Source organism: Ciona robusta, chromosome 12 (assembly GCF_009617815.1).
Source record: "Ciona robusta chromosome 12, ASM961781v2".
Lineage (NCBI taxonomy): Eukaryota > Metazoa > Chordata > Ascidiacea > Phlebobranchia > Cionidae > Ciona > Ciona robusta.
Window position 1 is genome coordinate 2,014,645 of NC_143246.1, and position 26,114 is coordinate 2,040,758.

The 26,114-nt window shown below is 33.0% G+C and overlaps 1 protein-coding gene, 1 long non-coding RNA gene and 3 other non-coding genes across 5 annotated transcripts; 2 read left to right on the top strand and 3 right to left on the bottom strand.

The window, feature by feature from the left end:
- Positions 1-624: 624 nt before the first annotated feature.
- Trnai-uau (transfer RNA isoleucine (anticodon UAU)) lies at positions 625-714 on the bottom strand. The gene is given in 2 exon segments: positions 625-660; positions 677-714. It is a non-coding gene; the product is annotated as a tRNA-Ile (tRNA).
- Positions 715-944: 230 nt separating this feature from the next.
- Positions 945-1,034, bottom strand: Trnai-uau (transfer RNA isoleucine (anticodon UAU)). Its single transcript is given in 2 exon segments — positions 945-980; positions 997-1,034. It is a non-coding gene; the product is annotated as a tRNA-Ile (tRNA).
- Positions 1,035-1,555: 521 nt separating this feature from the next.
- Positions 1,556-1,645, bottom strand: Trnai-uau (transfer RNA isoleucine (anticodon UAU)). Its single transcript is given in 2 exon segments — positions 1,556-1,591; positions 1,608-1,645. It is a non-coding gene; the product is annotated as a tRNA-Ile (tRNA).
- Positions 1,646-2,442: 797 nt separating this feature from the next.
- LOC149726386 (uncharacterized) lies at positions 2,443-25,814 on the top strand. Its single transcript, XM_089890726.1, has 18 exons — positions 2,443-2,999; positions 3,633-3,733; positions 3,795-3,833; positions 4,496-4,663; positions 5,066-5,226; positions 8,553-8,712; positions 12,914-13,071; positions 17,772-17,832; positions 18,547-18,690; positions 19,401-19,448; positions 20,248-20,412; positions 21,123-21,295; positions 21,741-21,924; positions 22,344-22,501; positions 23,581-23,662; positions 24,293-24,382; positions 24,718-24,864; positions 25,304-25,814. The coding sequence occupies exons 2-18, from the start codon at positions 3,679-3,681 to the stop codon at positions 25,333-25,335; spliced, it is 2,025 nt and encodes a 674-aa protein (XP_089746852.1). The 5' UTR covers positions 2,443-2,999; positions 3,633-3,678; the 3' UTR covers positions 25,336-25,814.
- Positions 5,989-6,664, top strand: LOC149726387 (uncharacterized). Its single transcript, XR_016386286.1, has 2 exons — positions 5,989-6,315; positions 6,447-6,664. It is a non-coding gene; the product is annotated as an uncharacterized LOC149726387 (long non-coding RNA).
- Positions 25,815-26,114: the final 300 nt, after the last annotated feature.

A 26,114-nucleotide genomic window follows, 5' to 3' on the forward strand; every position in this document is an offset into this window, starting at 1 on the left:
AATAGTATTTCTACGAAGTTAACGCTTGGGCTGTAAATATATACACACGCCTGTTACACGATTACACGTAAGGTTTATACGTATCTTAAGCTGATATAGATTTAGCTGACAATTAAAACGATGTGTCATATATGCTTTATAATTGCTTTTTGATGGCACTTGTAAGCAATTCATAAGTTGCTGCTCTTGTTTACAAAGAGCTCAAATGTAAAGTTAGGCCCCGAAAATGAATCGTTTTTCGGATACTGTGAGGTTAGATGGGATACCGTTAGCATTATTGCTGTTTGTGTTTTAACAATTCGCAATTTGACAATTAACAATGGCTCGTTTGTCTGTTATAATGTGTAGCCGCACTACGCCTACATCTTCCAATTAAACGTAACTGTAAGCGTGTTTTAACAACGGTTGTTTTGTCGCCATATCCTGTCTTTTCGTTAAAATATTTATAAATCTTCGCTACCGTAATCGAAGCGACAAATAAAGTTATTATTATTTTTATTTTAATCTTTCGCAAGGTTACGGTTTCATAATTCTGTAAATTTGCTTTGTTTACTATACCTAATGGGACATAAAAATTAACTAGTTTTTGATCTGTTCCACTATATTTTTAGTCATGCCAAAAGGTGCTCCAGGTGAGGCTCGAACTCACAACCTACGCATGTCCCCGATACTGTTATATAAGTACGGCGCGCTAACCGATTGCGCCACTGGAGCTGACGTTCTGCTTCAATGGCAATAAAATATTGATATTACAAACCTTAATTGTGTTTTTTTTTGATAAGTTGTGGATATTTTACAGCTAGTATAAAACACCGTCACAAAAAAATTGGGCTTTAAACCTAAAGTTGATTTTGGGTGTACAGAAATAGTTTGATTGTATAATTTTTAACATCACATCAACATATGTAAAATTAAAATAATATATTTTTGGTCTTGAAAAAATGTGCTCCAGGTGAGGCTCGAACTCACAACCTCCGCATGTCTCCGATACTGTTATATAAGTACGGCGCGCTAACCGATTGCGCCACTGGAGCTGACGTTCCGGTTTAATGGCAATAAAATGTACATACTACAAATCTTAATTGATATTTTTTTGAAAAAATGTGAAAATTCTACACCTTGTTGAACAGTGCTCTTCAACTTTTTTTGGGTTGGTGAACCCTCAAAGTTGTTGCGACGAACTCATGCACCCCTGATTGCTTTAACGTAAAACTAATGACGCTTCTCGATTCCAAGTGATATAAGATATAGAATTCATATAAAAAAACTGTAGGAAAGTGGCTAAATTGGTTAAAAATGTTCAAAACTGAATATTATTGCTGAAAATTGTTGAAGTTTGTGATGCACCCTTGTATACCCTTTTGTTTTGGTGCACCCCTGGCATATTTTCACACCGGTTGAAGAGCACTGTTGTAGAAAACACCGTCGAAAAAGTTTTGGGTTGTAAATCTAAAATTAATTTTGGGTGTACAGAAATAGTTTGACTCTATTATCCATAACATCATCGCATCAACATATGTAAAAAACATGATATACTTTTAGTCTTGAAAAAAAGTGCTCCAGGTGAGGCTCGAACTCACAACCTCCGCATATCTCCGATACTGTTATATAAGTACGGCGCGCTAACCGATTGCGCCACTGGAGCTGACGTTCTGCTTCAATGGCAATAAAATGTACGTACTACAAATCTTAATTGATTTTTTTAAAATGTGAATATTTTACACTTTGTAGAAAACACTGTCGAAAAAGTTTTGGGTTGTGAATCTAAAATTAATTTTGGGTGTACAGAAATAGTTTTACTCCATCATTCCTAATATCGCATCAACATATGTAAAATGAAAATAGCGCACAAGTTGTTATTTACACCGAGAACAGAAAGTCCAAAGTACAAATTCCATTATATCTAGGTGTAGCGTCTATATGCTTATTTCCTTCCAATTAAATGAAAATATGTTTTAAATGTAAACGTGATATAACAACTTTGTTTTGTCGCTATATTATGTTCCTTCGTTTAAAATATTTCCAAATCTTCGCTACCGTAATTGAAGACAGAAATAATGAAAATAAAAAAAACTTCTTATAACTTTCAACACAGCAAGTTTTATGTTAGGGAACTACCCGGCTCCGAACGTACATACCAAATCGCAAGCAGTTTTGATTCGTAGACGAGAATAACAACAGCGCATAGTAGGGAAATTTCGTGCAAGATTTAGCGCAAGTTCATTTTATGAATAGGGACGTTCAATGTTTCTGTTTTAAGATTTGCAAAAATTTAAACATTTTTTATTTATTGTGTAGCTCAAACGTTAAAATACTGCCTTTATATACGTCGTATCATAGTCTGACTTAGACATAAGCGCGACTTAAGGAATGAATGAATGAATGTAACTTGATTTATCCTCGCGTGGCCGGACAACGTCAATACGGGTGTTTTGTTTTAAACACCTCCTGTCAGCTTACCAGTTATCATGTATGTTGGCTGATAATTCGTTCAACCCATTAGTGGCCACTAGTTTAGAGCAACTGCCGTTAAGTATCTTATTCAAGGACACATACCCACAAAAGGTGGTGGCAGCGAGCCTTGAACCCATTACCTATGTGTTAGAGCCAGAGGAGGCGAGCCAATCACTTTGGCATGGCGCCAATCAAGCTTAATTATGTATTGTTGTTGACTTTCTATTTTCCAGTAATTTTTAAATTGGAACGATGCCACGTTAATGTAAATAACATTCCAATTTTAGGTTGCTTAGCTGCTACTCCCTCTAACCACATACTAGTATACAATGTATCCAAGCATATTGCTTATTTAACCTGGCAAGGAGACATTAAATCACTTTGATGTAAACTGGACCTTGGTCTTAATCCGTCTGTCTATTAAACCTTACTCAAACATTAACTTTCTTTTCTCCAGATACTATTTAAACAGGTGTACCTGGTTTTTAGATCAGTTGTCCTTTATGTTCTTCTGGCCAGTTTAAGTCGAAATTGAAGATTGTAAAGTGTAGGAATTTTAAAATTAAAATTAAATTAAAAAAAAAACAATTTTTTAAATAGTATTTCATTCTTTTTTAGTTTAATGAATAAGTGTACTTTATTTTAATTGTAACAACTTAATATTAGTTTTTTTGTCAATATCACTTTTTTAAATGGTGTCATTTTGCCGTTATTTTCCATTTCTTTGCTATGTTATTTAAAAATGACTTTTGTTATTGTATTTAAAGAAATAAATTAAAAATATTTATTGGTATGTAGCCAATAATGTTTTTATCAATAAATTTTGTGTACATTTAACCAACGGTGATTTAACGACTGTTGTTTTGTCGCTCTTTCCTTTTTTTGTTTTATTATTCTTGATATTTAATATTTATTATTTGATTCGAGATAAAAAAGTCAAACAAAAAAATTAAAATATATATATTTAATATATATTTTTTTAATATATATTTTAATTTTTTTTAACTTTTTGTTTGAATTTTTTATCTTGAATAAAATAATAAATATTAAATAAAATAATATATATATATAATAATATTGAAATTATAAACATATTTAATTATATAAAAATAAACAACTTTTACAATAGCAATTTACAATTATATCTAAAATACCAATAGACTGTCAATTTTTTGCAGGTTTTCGACCCTAATTTAATTTTAGGGCGGTCTTAATTCATTGAAAATGGTTTCAAAATTTCACTTTTCTGTAATGGTGGCCGGTATTTTAATACTAAATGGTTTGTATTTTAAAATATATTTATAACATAATCATTGTTTTTATTTATTTTTTTGTTTTAGGATGTTTTGCAAGCAATTGGAAATACACTGGAAATTCAGGTAAATTTTTTTTTTTGAAATTAAGAAATATATATATTCATTTAACAAAACCCATCTTTTAAAATTTTAAATGATGAAAAAATATTGTTACGTGATAGTTTTATTACAAATATTACATGCTAGTGTAGTATTATATAAAACTTAACTTTGAATAATGTAGTTTATGTTATTTAATGGAATTGTATTATATATTCCTAACAATTTTTCGAGTTACTTTCGAGTTACTTAAAGTGTATGAAACAGAACACCAGTGTTATAACGATTAACGACTGTCGTTTCCCCACTACGCTAGGGTAAATAAGTTAGTTTTATAGATTCATTTAACTACCCATAAAGTTACATACATGGCAACTCATTAGCAGGCACAAGTTGTATAAAACTGAACACCGTATTAATTTATAACGACTGTCCTTTCCCCACCATGCAAAAATAAACAAGCTATATAGTAGGGTGGGGAAAGATGGGATACCCTTTTGTTCCATTTTCTTGGTAGCAAACTAAAACATTTAAAAATTATAAAAACGTATCCTCACGGCTCCCATAGACCGTTGTTAATTGTTTAAAACATGATCAGAGTATTTCGATATTATGTGCTAAAAAGGTGTCCCATTCTCCTCCACCCTACTATTTTAATTCATTAAAACATCTTTTTTACTTAACAGGTCCACAGTTTTGGGAGGAAAATTCTCCAAAATGCGGGGAAAATAAACAATCCCCAATTAATATAGAAACTAAATCTGTTTTACCCGACAAACAACTGTCCCAGCTCCAGTTTACTGGATATAATCAAAACTTAACAGGAGGAATGCTCATAAATAATGGCCATTCAGGTAATTTAAATTGTGTATATTTAACGCATTTGTGTTTTAATAATTTTTTGGGTTGTTTTTGGTTGGAAAAATGTTTAACAAAAATTTGTTCAACCCAGTAGTAATTTTTATATAATATAAACAAATATTTTTTGATTTTTTTTTCAGTTAAGATATCTATGTATATTTATTAATTTTTGGTTTGAAAACTTTTAACAAGATTTTGTTCAACCCAGTAGTAATTTCTGGATGATATAAATAAATATTTTTTGATGTTTTTTTTTAGTTAAGATATCTATGTATTAAATATATATTTTTTTATTTTTGGATTGAAAACTTTTCTGCATAAAGTTTCCATAAAAAAAAAACTTTTAAAAAATATAAAAATGTTTTAAAAAGTAAATTCTTCTGTTTTGTTTTTAGCTCAGTTAAATTTTCCTTCCGGAAAAAGTTTTCAACTTTTGAGCTCCATTAACAGCGAGATTTATCTCGCTCTTCAACTTCATTTTCACTGGACATCGAAGAATGTTTCGACACTAGGTGGCTCTGAGCACTCAGTTGATGGAGAATTTTACGACGCCGAGGTTAGAACTGAGAACATCTTTTTTTAAATAAAATATTTTAATTATATATATATATATAATAAAAAAAATTAAGTTACTATCTACTAAATTACTGTTCAAAACATCTGCTGATCATTAGTTTAGTATCCAGACAGTAACTTGGTCCATCATCAGTGTAAAAGAGGTTACTATCCACCAAGTTACTGTCCGAAACATTTGCTGATCATTAGTTTAGTATCCAGACAGTAACTTGGTCCATCATCAGTGTAAAAGAGGTTACTTTTCTAGTGAACAACAGAAAATACAAAATTCTATTATATAAACACATGTTTTTAGTAACAAATAAAGAAAAAACCTTTATAATTTTGATTTCAATTTATGAATAGGGACGTCTAATGTTTTTGGTTTCAAATTTTGCATAAATTTCCTACATTTCTAATTTATTTTGTGGCTGAAACGTTAACACTGCCCTTATAGAGGCTAAACGTTGTTGTATTATACTCTAATCTAGGTTTTAGCGTAAATTTAATTATATGATTTCAAAATCCTTATTAATTTTAATTCCATTGGCCAAGTGGCTACTTAAGTGTCCCTTAAGTAATATAATGTAACTTAATACTTTATTGATGGTTTAAATTGTTTGTAAGATTACCTTTAAATTTGAATCAAAAAGATTTAAATTTTGAATCAAAAAGATTTAAACTCTTTGTTGTTTTCCTATCCTTTTGTACCTAATCCTGTGTGATTACAAGCAAGACACTTAACGGTAATTGTTCCAACTCAGTAGGGATGTGCTGAAGTTGAAAAAGCTCGGGTTCGCCGAGCGCCGAGCTTCAACGAAAAGCTCGGCACGAGCCCGAGCCCGAGCACCTATGACGTCATCAAGGAGAAAGGCGTACGAGAATGCGTTCCTATTCAGCCGAAAAGCGCCGCTAATCAAAATAATACAGAACACGTGGTTTGCGGTTAAAGACGCGTCTCGCTTTTCATAATTCCTACTGTTGCAAAATGTAAAATTCATACAAAAAATATTTAATTAAAAAAATATTTATAACTGTTACAGCCAGTGGCACAACTAGCAAGTTTCTACGCATGTTCATCTTGGATAAAGTAAGTCAGAATAAACCTTTACGATCGTTACATCACAAACGAGATTGTTGGAAAACAATCGTGTTTTATTCGCTTCCATACGATCTGTAGTTTGTGTATAATTTTTGTTTCTGATGATTAGTTTAATGCAGGTAAATCGCGATTATGTGAATTTTAATTGGTGGAAATATAAGAGCGAGGAGCGACGCTATCAGTAAATTGGAACCAACATAAATTGTAATATGATATTACAAAGTATCGTCCCGGTCGAGCTTGGACAGAGGCCAAAAAACATCGTTTGATGCCGCCGCACGAGAACCAGAGTTTCATTACGTCATTTTTCACGAGAATAAATTCACAACGATTGCTTCGTTTGTTACGTGTGGAATGTATGCTACCGCATGCGTCTTCCTTTATTTCATACGCCGGCGCAGAGTGTAAAAATGTGACGCTGATACACGATGGTTTAATCTCGTGGTTGGTTTGGCTGCCCAATTTGGGCAGTGGGCACATTCCTCCCGATTGTTATATTATAAAACTTCATAATAAATAGTTACGTTGCGATAGGACACGTGACGTAACAATTGAATGAAAAATTGTTCCAATTCCAAGCGAAGGAATGTTATATTGAATGCAACGCGTGTGTGTGCGTCTTAGCACTTTCTGGCTGCGTGCGTGTCTGCGGTAAAGGTGGCTTAGGGGTTGCAAAACTCTGTGGTTGCAAAACCGTGGTTGCAGCAATTTATATTATTTCATTATAAAAAAGTTTAAGAGTTTTTGGCTTTTTATTTAAAATCTGATACGAAAACATTGGGCGCTCGTGTAATTCGACACCTGCTGTAATTCGATACGGGCAAATTCGCTGACGTTGCGATTCGTTACTTGCGAGAGAGCAAATTCACAACGAACGAAAAATAATTAAAGAGAAAGCTACGTTGACTAGTCTCGTTATCTTTTAGTAGCTTCACTTTTTTCATTTTTAATATTTTTCGCTCTCGCGTGCAACATTATAGCAAAAGGCTCGGCGCTCGGCCCAGTTTTCAGCCGAGCGCCGAGCGTCAAAAAAGGAGACGCTCGGGCACGAACTTTTGAGTTCGGGCTCGGCTCGGCACATCCCTACAACTCAGTAGTCACTAATAGTTTTTCAAAATTTTAGTTATATTTATAGAAAAACAGCTTAATTATCCACAAAATTGCTTACCTAGTAACTCATTAGCAGTAAAAGGTGTATGAAACAAAACACCGTGTTGTAATGTCTGTAATATCCCTTTACAAGTATAAAAAAGTCACATTTATTTGTTGCATATATTTCAATTTGATGAAAAATGCACTGTAGTAGTGACTTTATCTGGTATTTTCAGAAAATCTTGAAAAAACCTGCCAAAATATAAATTCCATAAAATTTACGACAAATTTAGGTTTAACTTTTTATTAATTTTAATGCAATACATGTATATAATTAAACTTTGAAAAAAAAATCTTAAGCTGAAATTGGCCAAGTCTGGTCCCAATACACATACACCAACGATGTTATCGTATTTTAGACTAAGTCAAACACACAGTGTGAGATACTATTGTGCAAATATGTGTTCACAAACTAGATAACGGTTTGTACACACGAGGTTAATTGTTTGCGCACACAAAAGATAAAAACATTTTTCAATGAATGATCATAACATGGCTGTTGGTATATTTGGAAACCTTTGATTTCAATTAATTTGGGCATTTTAATTTGGGCGTTTGGGCGTTTTTTTTTTTGATTAGGATAAAAACTATGCAATTTTACATATATATATTATTTTTATAAACATATTTTATTTTTAATATAAATAATTTTCTTCCATCTGAATGTAAATATGTTTTAACTGCAAGCTTGTTTTAACAACTGTTGTTTTGTCGCTATATTCTGTCTTTTTTTTAAAAATATTTCCAAAACTTCGTTACCATAATTAAAGTGACAAATAAAAGTTATTATTATTATTATATTGTACGTATGTAATGTAACTTTTTACCCTATCCTCGCGTGTTCAGAAAACGACAGTCGTTAAATTTGGGTGTTAAGTTTCATACACCTCCTGCCAGCTTACGAGTTGCCATAATGTTACTTTGTAGGTGATTATTTTTTGTGGGAATTTTTTCATGTATGGCTGATGATTTAGACAACCCATTAGTGACAACCCAAGGACGTACGTCCTTTTATTATTATTATTATGATTTTTTAACTAAAAATAAATAATGAAATTTTATTTTCCCCGCAGATGCATATTGTCCACATAAAGCAACCGTATGGTTCTTTAGATGAAATTAAATCCCAACCCGACGGTCTTGCAGTGATAGGTGTCCTTATAAGAGCAACAGACCAACATAACAACGATATTCAAAAACTTCTGGATGTAGCTCAACTTTGTGAATACGCAGGTTTGATGTTTTGGGTGTTTAGTTTATATTTAACGCTTGAACATAAATTAATGTAACTTATTTTTCCCCGCGTAGCCGGAAAAAGACAGTCATTATAACACGAGTGTTCATACACCTCGTGCCAGCTTACAAGTTACCATGTACATTACTTTTTGGGGGGATTTTTGGAGGAAATTTTTGTTATAATTTTTATGTATAGCTGATAATTTAGACAACCGATTAGTGGCCACTGGGTTAGAGCAATTGCTGTTAAGTGTCTTGCCCAAGGACACAAAACCTTGAGTTTAAATTCAGTGTATGATCCATGCTAGTTTTAGGAAATTTTAAAAGAATGTTTTGGTTGTTTAGTTCATCTCAAAGCTCAATACTGTTTAATCCTCCCATGAATGGATTATAACTGTTGTTAAAACATGCTTGTTATGTTTCATACATTATGCCCACTAATGAGTTTTAACTTTGCCCACTAATGAGTTTTAACTTTGCCCACTTATGAGTTTTAACTTACCACCTGTTTAATTTTTTGGGTGATTTCTTTTTTATGTTTCATAGTATTCATACAACATTGTTTTGTTAATACACCTGGTGCCCGCTTAGGAGTTACCACATATATAACTTTGTGGGTGATTTTTTATGGTAAGTGGTAATTTAACATCCATCATTGACCACTGGATTGTAGCACTTATCAATAAGTGTTTTACATAATGGTACTTCAGTATACACTCTAAACACTAAATAAATAGTCGGTTTATGCCTCTGTTTCCCTAAAAAATGAATGAATGAAATTTATTTCGTCTCTTCGGTCACAATAACGAAGAACAAGAGAGTTGACAAAAGCGAAAAGACGAGCAGTAACGGTAAAACAACAGTTGTTAAAAATGCTTATTGATAAAAAAGAAAGAAATAATGTTTTGGATGAAAGGCGTGACCATTACACCCTACGGACAATACAATGTAAATGAAGTAAACAACATTTAATTAAACATATTACGCAGCGGCAAAGTGGTTGGAGCGCCCGTCTTGAACCTGGAGGTAATAGGTTCAAGGCTCGTCGCTGCTACCTTTGTGGGCGTATGTGTCCTTTGGCAAGATACTTAATGGCAATTGCTCCAACCCAGGAGTTAAATATTCTTTGTTTACTACCAAATGGAACAAAAGAGAATGAAAACATGTATCATCTTACCCCACCCTGTTAATAGGCCTAACACAAAATAAAGGGAATTAGAAATATTAAAACGAAAGTCAATAAAAAACATATACAGTGCCTACATACAATACATGGTCTGGCCAAATCAATAAAATGCGGAACTAAACTTATTCCTTTGTGACCAAAGAAATATCAAATTTCCTTTGTCTTTTTTTTGAATGAAGGGATGTAACCTTTTTATCCACGTGTGGCAGGGCAATAACAGTTGTTATAACATGGGTGTTCTGCTGTTACATACACCTTGTACCCGCTTTTAAGTGTTTTGTTTCCTTGAGCCCGCTTAGGGGTTACCACATGAATGAATGTAACTTGCTTTATTCCGCGTGGCTGGGAAACGACAGTCGTTAACACAAGTGTTCTGTTTCATACACCTTGTGCCAGCTTACGAGTTACCAAGTATGTTACTTTGTATGTGATTATTTAGACAACACATTAGTGACCACTGGGTTAAAGCAATTGCCGTTAAATGTCTTGCCCAAAGACACATACGCTCAAAATCTTAGCATCATTCTGTTATAATTCACTGAGCTATGACGCTGGCTTTAGGAGAATTTAAGAGAATAGACCGTGTCATTGTGGTGAATATTATGTCTTCAAAACATAACAAAGTAGCATTAATACCACACAATAATGCCAAAGGCAAAATTTAAACATGTTATTACTCTGTTACACATTTTGAGAATCATTTATGCTTTGCAGTTTTTTTGTAAAATACTTACCTATTTTTTTCTTGTGCTTTCCACTACTGTGGTAAATAATATTTCAAATTTAAAATATTTTGAAATGTGTATTTACATTCGTTTTGTAGTTTTTACTAAAATAATGTAGTTTTTTACTATAAAATAACACATTATACAGTAGGGTAGGGTAAGATGGGACACTTTTTAGCTCTAATTTCTCGTCCCATTTAGTAGTAAACGAAGAACATTCAAAGATTTATAAAACTATATCCTCACACATAGACCACCGTTGGTTGTTTTGAACACAATCAGGATACTTAGATATTATGTGCTAAAGGTGTCCCATCTTCCCCCACCCTACTATATATATAATTAACATAAGCTATTCGTTAAAACCCATGTTAAACTAGCCATGAAATTCCTACATTATCAATTGTATTTCTGTAACACTAAGACCCATAAACAAAAACCATAAACAAAAACCATATAAACTTTCGCTTAATAAGCAAATCTATCAAAAACAACTGGATTCTCAGAAATTTGTTGCTAAACAAGTTTAAGAACTGAAAAAAAGCCTGATGTTTCTTAGCACGATTGTAACTTGTAAGAATAAATTGTTTTGGTTGATTTTTACAAATGAATTGTAACTTTAGGAAAAATTACAGAAAATTTTATTCTCAACAATCGTGCTAGAAACACCAACTTAAAGTTATCTGCGAGCCATGGAACACCTGGTTATAACGACTGTCGTTTCCATGCTATGCGAGGATAAATAAGTTACATTCATTTCACTTTATTACATAATTTCTCATGTCAAAAACGTGATATTTTAAAAATAATTCTTTTGAGCACCTTAGCTTTATGTATGAACAGATAAATTGTTTTGGTTTATTATTGATTGTTACAAATGGATTGTTTCGTTACGGAAATTATAGAGTTTTCATAACAATTGCCTTACACTAAGAAATGATAATTTAGATTTATTTAATACAAGGAATATTTTTGTTGTAATTTGTTTCATATATTACCACTGGTTTAAAGGCATTCTTTACCCCACAGTACCATACCTTGTACACTTACAAAATCACCACAAACAAGTACTTGACAATTTACGCTCAGTTGCATACGCCGGTAATTTGACTGATATTTTAAAACCTAAGGTGTTTAGGGGTTAAGGTTGTTCAGGGGTTATCGCAATAAAGAGCCTTGCGTTGCCAAACTTCTGTAAAGATTTTGCAAGTGCTTTGAAAATGCTTTCAAGGTATTAACAACAATTGCTTCAACCCAGTGGTCACTAATGGGTTGTCCAAATTATCAACCACACATACAAAATTCCAAAATAATTACCCACAAAGTAACATACTTGGTAACTCAAAAGCTGGCACGAGGTGTATTAACGCCCGTGTTATAACGACTGTTGTTTCCGGTCATGCAGGGATAAAGTAAGCTACCTTTATTATGTTCAACAAGAAACTTCGCAAGAATGTCTTTTATCCCTTATTTGCGCACCATATGTGGTGAACTCATACACCCCATGCCCGCTTTGAACTGCCAAGTACGCAAGTTTGTGGGTAATTTTCACATTATCCCAGCAAATTTGCTCAGTCAACCCTAAAGATGCAGTTAGAGAAAATGCCACATCAGCAGTAATTAACCAGGACTTAAGCCTGGGTTTCAATACTGTGTCTCTATAGCAGAGATTACAGTTTCGACGCTAGATACTGTTACCAATTATCAGGCACACATAAAAGTTCTTCAAAAAAGAGTCACCCACAAAGTAACATACTGGCTCAATGAATTATAACAGAACGATGCTAAAATTTTGAGCGTATGTGTCTTTGGGCAAGACATTCAACGGCAATTGCTTTAACCCAGTGGTCACTAATGGGTTGTCTAAATTATCACCCACAAAGTAACATACTTGGTAACTCGTAAGCTGGCATGAGGTGTATGAAACAGAACACTCGTGTTATAACGACTGTTGAAACGCAAGAATAAAGTAAGAGGTTACCTATTTTCTTTCAATTAAATGTAAATATGCTTTAACCGTGAACGTGTTTTACCAACTGTTGTTTTGTCGCTATATCTTTTCGTTTAAAATATTTTTAAATCTTCGCTACCGTAATGGAAGAGACAAATAAATTTATTATTATACTTTTATCAAGTTACATTCATTCAATCACCCATGAAGTAACATACATGGTAACTTGTAAGCTGGCACGAGGTGATGAACACCCGTGTTATAATGACTGTCGTTTTGTGAGGATAAAGAAAGTTATAACTTGAGGATAAAGTATGTTATATTCATTCAATACAGGCGACACACACATATTAGAAGATGGACCAGAATTAATCAACCTGCTTCCATCATCTGCGAGTTATTATCGCTATCATGGCTCACTTACTACCCCACCATGTTATGAAACTGTACAGTGGACAGTATACAAAGAACCCATATATATTTCCCATCAACAGGTATTTTTATTTTATTTTTTTATAACATTTTTTGCTATTTTTTTATATTTAAAAAAAATGTTTTAAATTTTTTTTATTTAGATTTTTTCTTTATTTTGCCATTTTTATTTTTCATTTTATTACGAACAATATATCAGTGGCTTATCTGGTATAAAAACGTATAGTGTATTTCCAACGTTTCGTCTGCCATATGGCGAGACTTCATCAGGGAAGTCTCGCCAACGTTTCGTCTGCTATACGGCGAGACTTCATTTTCCTTGATGAAGTCTCACCATATGGCAGACGAAACGTTGGAAATACACTATACGTTTTTATACCAGATGAGCCACTGATATACTGTTCGTATTATGCCTGGTAGCAGAAGTAACAGAACATTTATTACTGTTTTATTCAGTTATTTTTTTCCATGTTTTTCATTTTATAATTACTTTATTCAGATTTTTTAAAATTTTTTTCAATTTTTTTTTTATTTTAATTTATTACTTATTTAGTTATTTTTCAATTTTTTATTTTATTTTTTTTACCATTTTTTTACATGGTTGTTTTTTATAATTGTTTTACCACTTTTGATTTAAACTTTATATTTTTTATTCACGTATTTTTTTCTTTATTTGGCACATTTGCCATTTTTTTACATTTGATTTTTAATTTTTTACTGTAAAAAAATGACATTTGATTTTTATTTTTTTACTAACTGTATTTTAGGAGCATGGCTAAGTAATTAAGTACCAGGTTTGGTTCTGGGTACTGATACTGATAAGCAGATGCGCAATTGGGCAAGACATTTAACTGACATTGCTACAACCTAATCATTACAAATGAGTTGTAGCACCCTGGGTGTTGGGGTAATGGGCCAACTATTCTCTATATCTCCGTTCCCATTTATCAATTTTATCTTAATTATTATGTCAAAACAGATAAATCAAAATTAGTTTTATTAGTTCTTGGGTAAGGCATGTAAGGGGCCAAGATATGCACCATAGTTTTAACCCCGGTCTCTAGTTACACTGCAGTTCTATTATACACGCAGTGGCGCACCCAGAAAAAAATAAGGGGGGGGTTTAATCAGAAAATTCTTCAAAAAAATTGTTTTTTAAATTAAAAAAAAAAAATTTTTGTTTGGTTTAAGGGGGGGGGGGGGTCACGACCCCCGAAAACCCCCCTTGCTGCGCCACTGTATACACGGGTGAGGTCCTTAGAGCGCAATACTCCATTGGGCCTGAGATTTGAACCAGATTTGGCCCGTACTCCAACATTGTGTATGCACATTCTATTTTATATGAGTGAGATCCTACAGTGAGGCATGCCATGGGACCGTAGATTTGAGCCAGAGTTGGCCCGTACTCCAACATTGTGTATGCACATTCTATTTTATATGAGTGAGATCCTACAGTGAGGCATGCCATGGGACCTGAGATTTGGACCACAGTTGGCCTGTTACCCAACATTGTTTATGCACATTCTATGCTATATCAGTGAGATCCTACAGTTAGGCAGGTCATGGGACCTGGGATTTAGGCTGGTTACTCCAACATTGTATATGCACATTCTATTCTATATGGTGGGGCACAACATGGGACTTGAAATTTTAGACCAGAGTTGGCCTGTTACCCTAACACACAGGGCTACAGTTTTTGTACTTATATTTTGAGTCTGAGGCTTTGAGACAGTTTGACACTTAGCACCAATTGCTCCAACCCATTGGTCCTTTAATGGGTTTCTAAATTGTCAGTCATACAAGTGATATCATCAATACAAAATCACGCAAAAAAAATTGAATATATATGTAACTTTCTTTATCCTTGCCTGACTGGAAAGAGACAGTCGTTGGAACACGGATGTTCTATTTTATACATCTCGTGCCAGCTTACGAGTTACCATATATATTACTTTGTAGGTGAAAATTTTAGGAGGGGGGTTAATTTTTACGTGTGGCTTATATTTCGGGCAAGTTACATACATGGTACATTATACACAGACATGAGAATTAGATAAGGCAAGATTAAACACTTGAGTGTCATAAATTAACATGTTTTATCACGTTAAGTAAACTTTGTTCAAGTAAATGGAAAACACCAGTGTTCCACAATAAAAAATTCCCTAGCTTAAAAATTTCACATTTATTTTCAATTAAAAAATATTAGTGTTGCACAAATATATTTTAAATTAAAAAAAATTGGAAACACTGGGACCATATATCATGCTGTGACTACACCATAATCTAGACATTGGCATAGTTTATTGTACTAAGTGTACCTTGGTCTTGATAACTATTAACTAGTTGTAAAAACCTACGCCTAACAAACCTCTTGTAGTTTGTTTTGTTGACTGAGATATTATGTGTTTTTATTTAAAATGAATGTAACTTGCTTTATTTTTGCGTGGACGGAAAACCACAGTTGATATACACAGGTGTTCAGTTTCATACACCTCGTTTTAGCTTCAAGTTACCAAGTATTTCACTTTGTTGGTGATTAATTTTTAGGTGATTATTTTTATAGTTGATAATTTGGACAACCCAATAGTGACCACTGGGTTGAACCAATTGCCAGTAAGAGTCTTACCTGTACGCCCACAATAATAGCAGCGGCAAGCCTTGAACCCATTACCTCTGGGTAAGAGGCAGGTGCGCTAACCACTTTGTCATGGCGCTGGACACCGAATGTTTGATTTTAATATAAAAATCATGATTGTAAAAAAGTCAAGCTAATTTTAATATGGTTTCCTAATTAATGCGAAACATGAATTTTGGTGCCGTGGCACAGTGTTTAGCGTGCTTACCTTTAACCAACCAATTCTGCATGGCTGCAGCCATTACCAGACTGCCAGCCATGCATAAAAACAATCAGTATGAGATAGAAAACCTGTGTTATAATGACTGTTGTTTTTCCACCATGCGAAGATAAAGCAAGTTACATTCATGATTTATCATTCAATTTTGCAAAATATTTGCCTTAAATTGCCCAACAACAATATTGTTTACTAGAAATACCCATATAACCTACTACAGTGTTTCACAAAGCATTTTGTTCCTTACTGAAAGGTAAAGTTATATATAGTGGGGAGTGGGGGAAGTTGGGACACCTTTTCATTCTAATTTCTTGTCACATTTAGTAAATAAGTAAATCCAAAGAATTGTAAAACCGTATCCTCATGACTTCCATACCGTTGTCAACTGTTTAAAACACGATCAAGATATTTAGATATTACTTGCTAAAGGTTTTCAACTTACCCTACAGTACTATATTACTGTTACATTTAAATGTTTTTTAACGCAAGTTAAGCTTGTCTTTTGAAACTAGCAACCCATGAAATAACAATAACATAAATGTTTTAGTTGCGAAAACTAGAAGGAAGTTAGTTTACGTTGCTTTTGTTAACAACAACTTTGTCCAACAAGTTTATTTTTTTACAAATATCTTTTTGATTTACAACAATTTTTGTTGTGAATGAAAATTTTTTAAAATTTTTTTTTTTTTATAAAATTGCTAAAATGACTATAAAATTGTGACTATAAAAATTACCATAAAAAGTGACTTTAAAAGAAAAGAACTCAAAAATTTGAATAAACAATTTTTTTTTTATTCACAACAAAAGATTGTTTTAAATCAAACAGATATTTGTCATTTTTTTGTTTTTATCGTATACAAGGCTATTTGTCATATTATAAAGGGAATATAAAAAATTCAACAGTTCAAATGAATAAATTTAACTTATTTACCCTTGCGTGGTAGAGCAATTATGTTCATTAGTAAATTTGTGGGTGATTATTGGGGTTTTTTAAATTATTAAATATAAGTCTGGCAATTTCAAACACTATTCTTCTGTTTCATACACCTTGTGTCCAATTACGAGTTACTAAAAAAATTTGGATTTTTTTGTGAATGAATGAATGTAACTTAATTTATTCTTGTATGGTCAGAAAACGATAGTTTTATAATGGGTGTCCTGTTCCATACACCTCCTGCCAGCTTTCGAGTTACCATGTTTGTTACTTTGTGGGTGATTATTTTTTCATTTTTTTGTGGCTGATAATTTGGACAACCCATTAGTGACCACTGCGTTGAAGCAATTACAGTTAAGTGTCTTGCCCAAGGACACATACGCCCACAATGGTAGCAATGACGAGTTTTAAACCCAATACCCCTGGATTAGAGGCAGGTTCGCTAACCAACTGTGCTACAGAGCCGAAAAATAGTATGGGCCAAGTCATTATCAGCTTTGTATTTATAAAGTCATCTTACAGTTAAACCTGCTATACAAATAGTGGTAGTGCATTTTCTCAATAATAATTGGTATAACAATACTACAACTGGTTTACCAAAACATTGTTAAATCTTAAGAAAATAAACCTTGTGTTTTGATTTCTTAAATAAACTTAAACTTTATGTGGCAGTTGTCAGTTAAGTAGCCACTTTTTTATGCGACACCTTTACTCAAGCAGCTTTTACCAATGGCCTGTTTTTAATGACTGTTGGTTTTTAATGACTTGTTAGCCTGTTTTTAATGAAATTTTTGATTTTTGGTCAATAAATAAATGTAACTTACTTTATCCTCGCATGACCGGAAAACAACAGTCGTTAAGCACGGGTGTTTTGCTGCTAATTCTCTTTTTTTCTCTGTGTTATTCTTTGTTACTGTATTCAAAAAAGTTAATGTAATTTTATGGTATTTTAATATAATGTTATTTCTATTTTTAGTTACGGATTCTGCAACAGTTAAGCGCATCGAAAAATCCAGATTCAATAAATTCTGAAAATCGTAAGTTCAATCTGGTATTTATAATAATAACTTTATTTGTCTCTTCGACTACGGTAGCGAAGATTTAGAAATATTTGAAAAGAAGATACAGAATATTGCGACAAAACGACAGTTCTTAAAACACGTTTAATGTTAAAAACATTTTTACATTTACCTGGAAAAAAATTTCAATGTCATTTGTCCAATAATACACAAGAGTGATTTTAAGGAGTTTTTTAATAAACTCCAAAAAATGATAAATCTTTCGTTCACCCTACCCACTGGGGGTAGCTTCCAGCGTTCCCAACCCCCTAAGTGACACTTAACAGTAATTGCTCCAACCCAGTGGTCACTAATGAGCCATTGGCACTGTGGCATAGTGGTTAGCGCCCCTGCCTCTAACCCAGAGGTAATGGGTTCAAGGCTTGTTGCTGCTACCTTTGGGGGGGTATGTGCCATTGGGCAAGACACTAAATGGCAATTTCTCCAACTATTGGTCACTAATGCTTTGATTAAATTGTGCAATATAAAGAGAAACAAAAAAATAACAATCACCCACGAAGTTAGATTCATGTTAACTTGTAATTTGGCACAAGGTGTGTGAAACAGAAAACACACGCGTTTAGCGACTTTCATTGCCTGCCAAGTGAGGATAAACCAAGTTACATTCATTTAAGTGCTAACATTTTTTTCTTTAAAAAAGGACCAATTCACCAAATGAAAACTCTTTTTTAGATAATGAAGAAAATTCACATGATACGAGTGCTTCATCACATGATACAGTTGATTCACGTGAATCAAATGATGTAAAACTTAGTGATAACTTCAGACCCATACAACAATTAAACGGAAGAATTGTTTCTGCATATTATGATATTGGTAGGAGCATTTTTTGTTAATAAATTGTTTTTATATAAAGTACGTTTTTATAAGCACATTATAATAGCTTCAGTAACTCGACTGTGGGCATGGGAGTGACAACCAGCATCCTCACAAGGTGGTTAGCTCGCCTACCTGTAACCCAGAGGTAATGGGTTCAAGGCTCGTTGCTGCTACTATTATGAGCATGTGTGTTCTTGGGCAAGACACTTAATGGCAATTGCTCCAACCCAGTGGTCACTAATGGGTTGTCCAAATTATCAGTCAAAAAAAAAATGAAAAAAAAAAAATATATAATTAGTAACATACGTGGTAACTGGTAAGCTGACACGAGGTGTATGAACACCCGTGTTTAACAACTGTTGTTTTTCTTCCCCGCATGGATAAAGTAAGTTACATTTATTCATTTACATTCAATATATTGTTTCTTATATAATGAACATTTTAGTAAATGCAACCCACTACAATAGCTTCAACAACTCGACTGTGAGCATGGGAGTGGCAACCATGGATAAGTCACTTAAGTTCCCACCCACGAGGATATAAATGACCAAATCAACCAAAAGTCATGTCTGCCTATCCACACACTGCAATAGCTTCAGCAACTCGACTGTGGGCATGGGAGTGGCAACCATGGATACATCACTCTAGTTCCCACCCACGAGGATATACACACATATATTTTTATCTAAACTTTTTATTTTTTACAGATGTTGCTGAAAGCAATTGTACACATGGTTGGAGATACAAAAATAACGGTTTGTTTTATTTTATCATAAAAGCTTAATTTTCCTATTTTAATTTATTATTATTATTATTAATAATAATAACTTCTATTTTTTACAGATTATTTCAAAATTTTTACAAATTGATTTAAAATTTTTACAAATTAACTTAAATTTTTTACAAATTAATTAAAAATTTTTACAAATTAGTTTAAAGTTTTTACAAATTAATTTAAAGTTCTTACAAATAAATTTAAATTTTTTACAAATAAATTTAATTTTTTTTACAAATTAATTTAATTTTTTTTACAAATTAACTTAAATTTTTTACAAATTAATTTAAAGTTTTTGCAAAGTGTTTTTAACACAGCATTTAGCATATACACCCAATGTTTAAACCTATAACAATATTTTATAAAATGTCATACTACAAAAATAGGTTGAAACAAAAACAAAATAAAACCCAATTTTTTTGTAATAAAGAAACGTTAAACAATTATTCTTTTTTTCTTTCTAAAGTTTTATTCTAATGTTGAATAAATAGCAATGTATTTTTTGTTTAATAATTAATTTATATATATACAGTTTTTTTAAATTTAGGAAACCATTTTTTAATTTATATTCAAAAGTTTTGTTTTGCAGTTAACCTAATACAAATGTGTTTTTTTGTTTAAATATTAATAATTAGTTTATTAAAACAGTGTTTTTAAACTCTGAAAAACATTTTTTAACTTCAACATCTTTTTTAATTTTTTGGACCCTCTTTTTACATTTTTTAAATGTGTTTTTATTCTACATTTTTTTATTGTAAACAAGTTTTTGACATTAACAGGTCCTAGAAGTTGGCTTGCAGAGTATTCCACGTGTAATGGCAACAAACAATCACCAATTAATCTCATTTCAACCATCAGTGAATCAGATGAAGTTCATGGTTTAGAATTCTCTTCTTCCTACAATAAACCTGCTTCTGGATTTCTTGAAAATAATGGACATACTGGTAAGTCTCACTGAGTGTAACGTATTTATCCTTGTGTAAAACAAACCGTTATTTTTGTATCTCTCCATGTGTAAAATTGCTTTTTGCAACATCTGTAAAAAATAAAAGTTTAGATAAAAATATATGTGTGTATATCCTCGTGGGTGGGAACTTGAGTGACTTATCATGGTTGCCACTCCCATGCCCACAGTCGAATTAGTGAAGTGGGGCCGAAAAACAACAGTTGTTATAACAAGGGTGTTCTGTTTCATACACCTCATGCCTGCGAGATTTTTTATTCTTTGTGGGTGAGGTCCTTGTCAAGGACCTAAGATTTAGGCTATAGGATTTTACCCATTACCCTAACACCTGGAAAGCCCATTTAAGTCTTTCATGAATGAATGAAATAATAAATGTAATGTAACATATTTATTCTGGCGTAGCAGGAAAACGACAGTCATTATAACACGGGTGTTTTTATACACCTTGCGACAGCTTACGAGTTACCATGTATGTTACTTCATGGGTGATTATATTTTTTATGTATGGCTGATAATTTGGACAACCCATTAGTGACCACTGGGTTGGACAATTGCTGTTAAGTGTCTTGCCCAAGGACACATACACCCCCAATGGTAGCAGAGACGAGCCTTGAACTCACTACCTCTGGGTTCAAGGCAGCGCTGTAACCACTTTGCCGTGGCGCGGACAAATTCAGTTCCCTTTTCCAGTAATGTTTGAGATTGACGAGCACCTTGAGTTAACTTTCAACGAGAACGATCGCTTGTTTCAAGTTGAACAACTCCACTTCCACTGGGGGGCAGCAACGAGTGACGGGGATTCAAAATTAAAAGTCACCGGGGGTTCGGAACATACGGTGGACCAGAAACATTTTCCAATTGAGGTATTTGTTGTGTTTGAGTAAGGCTGTGAATTGCAATTAGGACGCAAATAATCCACATGTGAATTGCTATTATGTCATGATCAATTGCTAGGTCAAACAATCGCTATTATGATGCAATGAATCTACTTGTGAAAGCCTGCTATTTCGTAATAAACATGCTGCTTGGCTGAGGGAAACACTTAAGTTGTGTATTACGCCAATATAATGTTGCAAAACTAGTCACCTTGCGGTATTAACAATCGAAATTGACATTCACTCAAAATTCATTCACTCAAAATTTATTCACTCAAAATTCATTTACTCAAAATTCATTTACTCAAACTCAAAATTCATTTACTCAAAATAGTAAATGACTGGATTTTGGGTGATTAAATTTTGAGTGAATAAGTTTTGAGTGAATGAATTTTGAGTAAAAAAACATTATAAATTAACCATCCATCCTCAGATGCACATCGTGCACACGAACATCTCCCCGGATGACCCGGACACAGATGAAGAAGATCGGATGTTAGAAGATCAGTTCGGAGTACTCGGTGTCTTCTTTGAAATCTCAGAAGATGGAATTACGGAAACGGCGGACACAACTTTGGGAATGATCACTGACATGCTGCATAAAGTTAAATATAAAGGTGAATTTCACTTTTGTTGTTATTTTTATTAAATTTTTTTATTTATCTTTTCAATTACAGTAGTGAAGGTATAAAAAGATTTTGAACGAAAAGACAGGATCTAACGACAAAACAACAGTTGTTAAAACACGCAATGGATAAAAAGTGCGGGAAAGAATGTCAGTTAAAAAGCGTGGCTGTTGCACCAAAACTATCTTTAAAACACAATATTTGTATAATATATATTAACTTTATTTCTCTTTTCGATTACGGTAGCGAAGAATTAGAAATATTTTAAGCGAAAAGACAGGATATAGCGACAAAACAACAGTTGTTAAAACTCGCTTACAGTTAAAAACATATTTACATTTAATTGAAAAAAAACGTTGTCGCTACACCTAGCAGACAAATGAGTCATTCATGTTTTTCTGTATTTTTAGATAACAGTGTTCGTATGGATACCGGGCCAATATTATTGGATTTATTGCCACAAAATAAAACATATTATCGATATATGGGATCTCTTACTACCCCACCATGCACAGAAGCTGTTCAATGGACCGTGTTTTATCATTCAATTCCTGTGTCTAAAGAACGAGTGAGTTAACTACAATTTTTGCATGGTAACCATTATACGCGTAAATATTCGCATTTTTACTCGCAAGAACAAAGTGAACACGCATAACGTCGTAAAAGTCTAGTATTTTTGGGGTATCATTTTTACAGTTTTTAGTTGGTAATAGCACAATAAAGTATCAAAATGAATGACTGAATGTAACTTACTTTATCCTCGCGTGGCCGGAAAACGACAGTCGTTATCACACGGGTTTAACACCTCGTGCCAGCTTACGAGTTACCATGTATGTTACTTTGTAGGTGATTATTATTTTTTTTTATGTATTGCTGATAATTTGGACAACCCATCAGTGACCACTGGGTTGGAGCAATTGTCGTTAAGTGTCTTGCCCAGAGCACTTACGCCCACAATGGTAGAAACGTCGAGCCTTGAACCCATTACCTCTGGGTTACAGGCAGGCGCGCTAACCACTATGCTACGGCGCCGACCAAATAAATTATGTCATATATGCGTAAGTATTCGCATATTTACTCACAAAAACACAGTTAACATACATACCGTCATAAAATTCCAATCTTTTTGGGGTATCATTTTTACAGTTTAAGTTGGTAATAGCACAATAAAGTATAAAAACTTATTTTATAAGCTAGGTTTAACAATATTGCGCTAAAGTGAGCTAACTCAATGTTGATACGCGCATAAATCAATGACCATGCAAAAAAAACCACCAGCGAACTACCAAAGACGACTTTATGCGAGTAGCTATTCCCATAAACATTTTACCTTTAAAAAGTGTATTTATTTTAGCATCGTGGGCAATGACAGTCAGTATAACACGGGTGTTCTGTTTCATACACCTCATGCGCCCCTGACGAGTTACCATGTATGTAATTTTTAGTGAGCTTTTTTCATAATTTTTTATATTTATATTGAAATAACAATTTGTAATTCTTCTTCATTTGTTGTTTTATTTATGTTTCTACAGATATTTTTAAGAAAATAAATTAAAAAATGATTTGTTTAAACTTATTAAAAGAGTCTGTGTTAAAAAAGTAAAAAAAAAATAATTTTGCAAAAAATGACGAAATATTTTATTTCAGTTGCTTGAATTTCAAAACTTATTTAAAGTTGAGGAAAATGAAATAACTCCTTTAAGCAACACAAAGCAATTATCACAAACCAGTAAGATTTATTCATATTATCTAACTTTGTATTAGGCTATTAAAGATTTAAATGTAACTTACTTTATCCTCACGAAGCCAGAAAAATGACAGTCGTTATAACACGGGTGTTCTGCTTCATACACCTCGTACCAGCTTACGAGTTACAACGTATGTAACTTATTTGTCCTTACATGAAGGGAAAAACGACAGTCGTTATAACACGGGTGTTCTGTTTCATACACTTCGTGCCAGCTTAGGAGTTACCAAGTATGTTAATTTGAGAGTGAAAATAGTTTTTTGTTTTTTTATGTGTGGCTGATAATTTGGACAACCCATTAGTGACCACTGGGTTGGAGCAATTGCTGTTAAGTGTTTTATAGGTATAGTTATGTTAGTTTTGATTAATTTTTACTAAATGTTTTGGTATGTTTTTATGTAAACATTAACAATGGTTATAACACAAGTGTTCTGATTCATACACCACGTGTTTGCTTAATTAAAAATATTTTTATATTAAAAAAATACATCAATATTTAAAAAAAAAATTCTTATTAAAAAAGTGTTCAAAAAATTTTTTTTTCACTACTCTGTTGCTCCTAGTTTTTATTTTATTTTTTTTAATAAACTTTAATTTAAAAAATTTTTTCAGACACTCACGACCTTTACATCAGCGGAAACTATCGACCCGTGCAAACATACGATGGGAGGATCGTTCTACTTCATGTGGATCATACTGTTGGTGCGTTGTGTTGGTATTTGACAGTGAGCATGAGGTGTATCAATACACCATGTGTGTCTGGTGTAAAAAGACACCCATGTTATAACTCGACGGTGAGCATGAGGTGTATAAATACACCATGTGTGTCTGGTGTATAAGAAGACACCCATGTTATAACTCGACAGTGAGCATGAGGTTTATGAATACACCATGTGTGTCTGGTGTATAAGAAGACACCCATGTTATAACTGGACAGCGAGCATAAGGTTTATGAATACACCATGTGTGTCTGGTGTATAAGAAGACACCCATGTTATAGCTCAACAGTGACCATTCTAACAATCATTTTATTACAGTTGTTGAAACAGGACCAGACATTTTACAACTTGTTTTGTGGACCATCGCTGGCATAGCGGTTTTTGCAGCTTTGCTTTCAATTATTGTTTGTTGCAAGAATAAACAGAAAAAACCTAAAGACCAATATTCGGCCAAGTATCAAATAGGTGATCTATATGAATGTAACTTATTTATCCTCGTGTGGCGGGAAAACGACAGTCGTTATAACACTGGTGTTCTGTTTTATACACCTCGTTTTAGTTTGTTACCAAGTATGTTACTTTGTGGGTGATCATTTTTTTTTTTTTTTTTTTTCGTTTTAGTGATAATTTGGACAACCCATTAGTGACCACTGGGTTAAAGCAATTGCTGTTAAGTGCACTGTCCAAGGACACATACGCCCACAATGGTAGCAGCGACGAGTCTTGAACACATTACCTTTGGGTTAAGGCAAATGTGCCAATCACTTTACCATGACGTCAGACGTTGAAAATATCCTCTCAAAAATAATTTACCCACAAAGTTGTATACAATAACTGTTATACTGTATAGCAGACGAAACATGGGTTCCTTTCAAGTCAAACTTATAACTCGATTTATTTGTAGGAAAGCAAGATGAAGATGTTATATCAGTGTGAAAAAATGTTCCAAGGTTTTTTATCCAAAAGTTCCAAATTGCCAAGTGCCTTAATTGTTTTTTAATTTAAATTTTTACTGTTTGTGAATACTAAACTTCCCAACTGTGTTTTAAACATACTTTGTTACTGTAAATCTGTTTTGAATTTTTACTGCACATACAAAATAATATAAAAAATGAGCTGTTTTTTGATTTAATTAATTCACTAATTTAGTTACATAATAACTGTAAATAAATTTAGCAGGGTAATATTAATTAGTTCATTTTATATATATACCCTACTACAGTGACTCGTTTTGCCAAAGTTTCCAAATGTACAGATGTTTTTAGTTGTTTATTTTATTTTCTATTGTGGGCCAAATCTAAATTGAAATGTCTATGCATTTTTACCACCTTTGATGCCTATGTGTTAATTATTGTTAAATAGTTTTAATTATTGGTGCAAGGTGCTTTTATGTGTAATTAAAACATAGTCTTGTAGTTTGTTTTATTTGGACATTATAAAAAATTTATACACCTGATGCTCACTGTCGAGTTATAACATGGGTGTCTTCTTATACCCCAGACACACATGGCGTATTCAAACACCTCATGCTTACTGTCGAGTTATAACATGGGCGTCTTCTTATATACCAGACACACGTGGTGTATTCATACACCTCATGCTTACTGTCGAGTTATAACATGGGTGTCTTCTTATACATCAGACACACATGGTGTATTCATAAACCTTATGCTCACTGTCAAGTTATAATATGGCTGTCTTTATATACCAGACAC

Excerpts from the sequence above, each read along its gene's own strand:
- LOC149726386 (XM_089890726.1), top strand. The coding sequence starts at position 3,679 with ATGGTTTCAAAATTTCACTTTTCTGTAATGGTGGCCGGTATTTTAATA. Across the intron at positions 23,663-24,292 it reads AAAGCAATTATCACAAACCA|ACACTCACGACCTTTACATC; the intron begins GTAAGATTTATT and ends AAATTTTTTCAG. Across the intron at positions 24,383-24,717 it reads TCATGTGGATCATACTGTTG|TTGTTGAAACAGGACCAGAC; the intron begins GTGCGTTGTGTT and ends ATTTTATTACAG.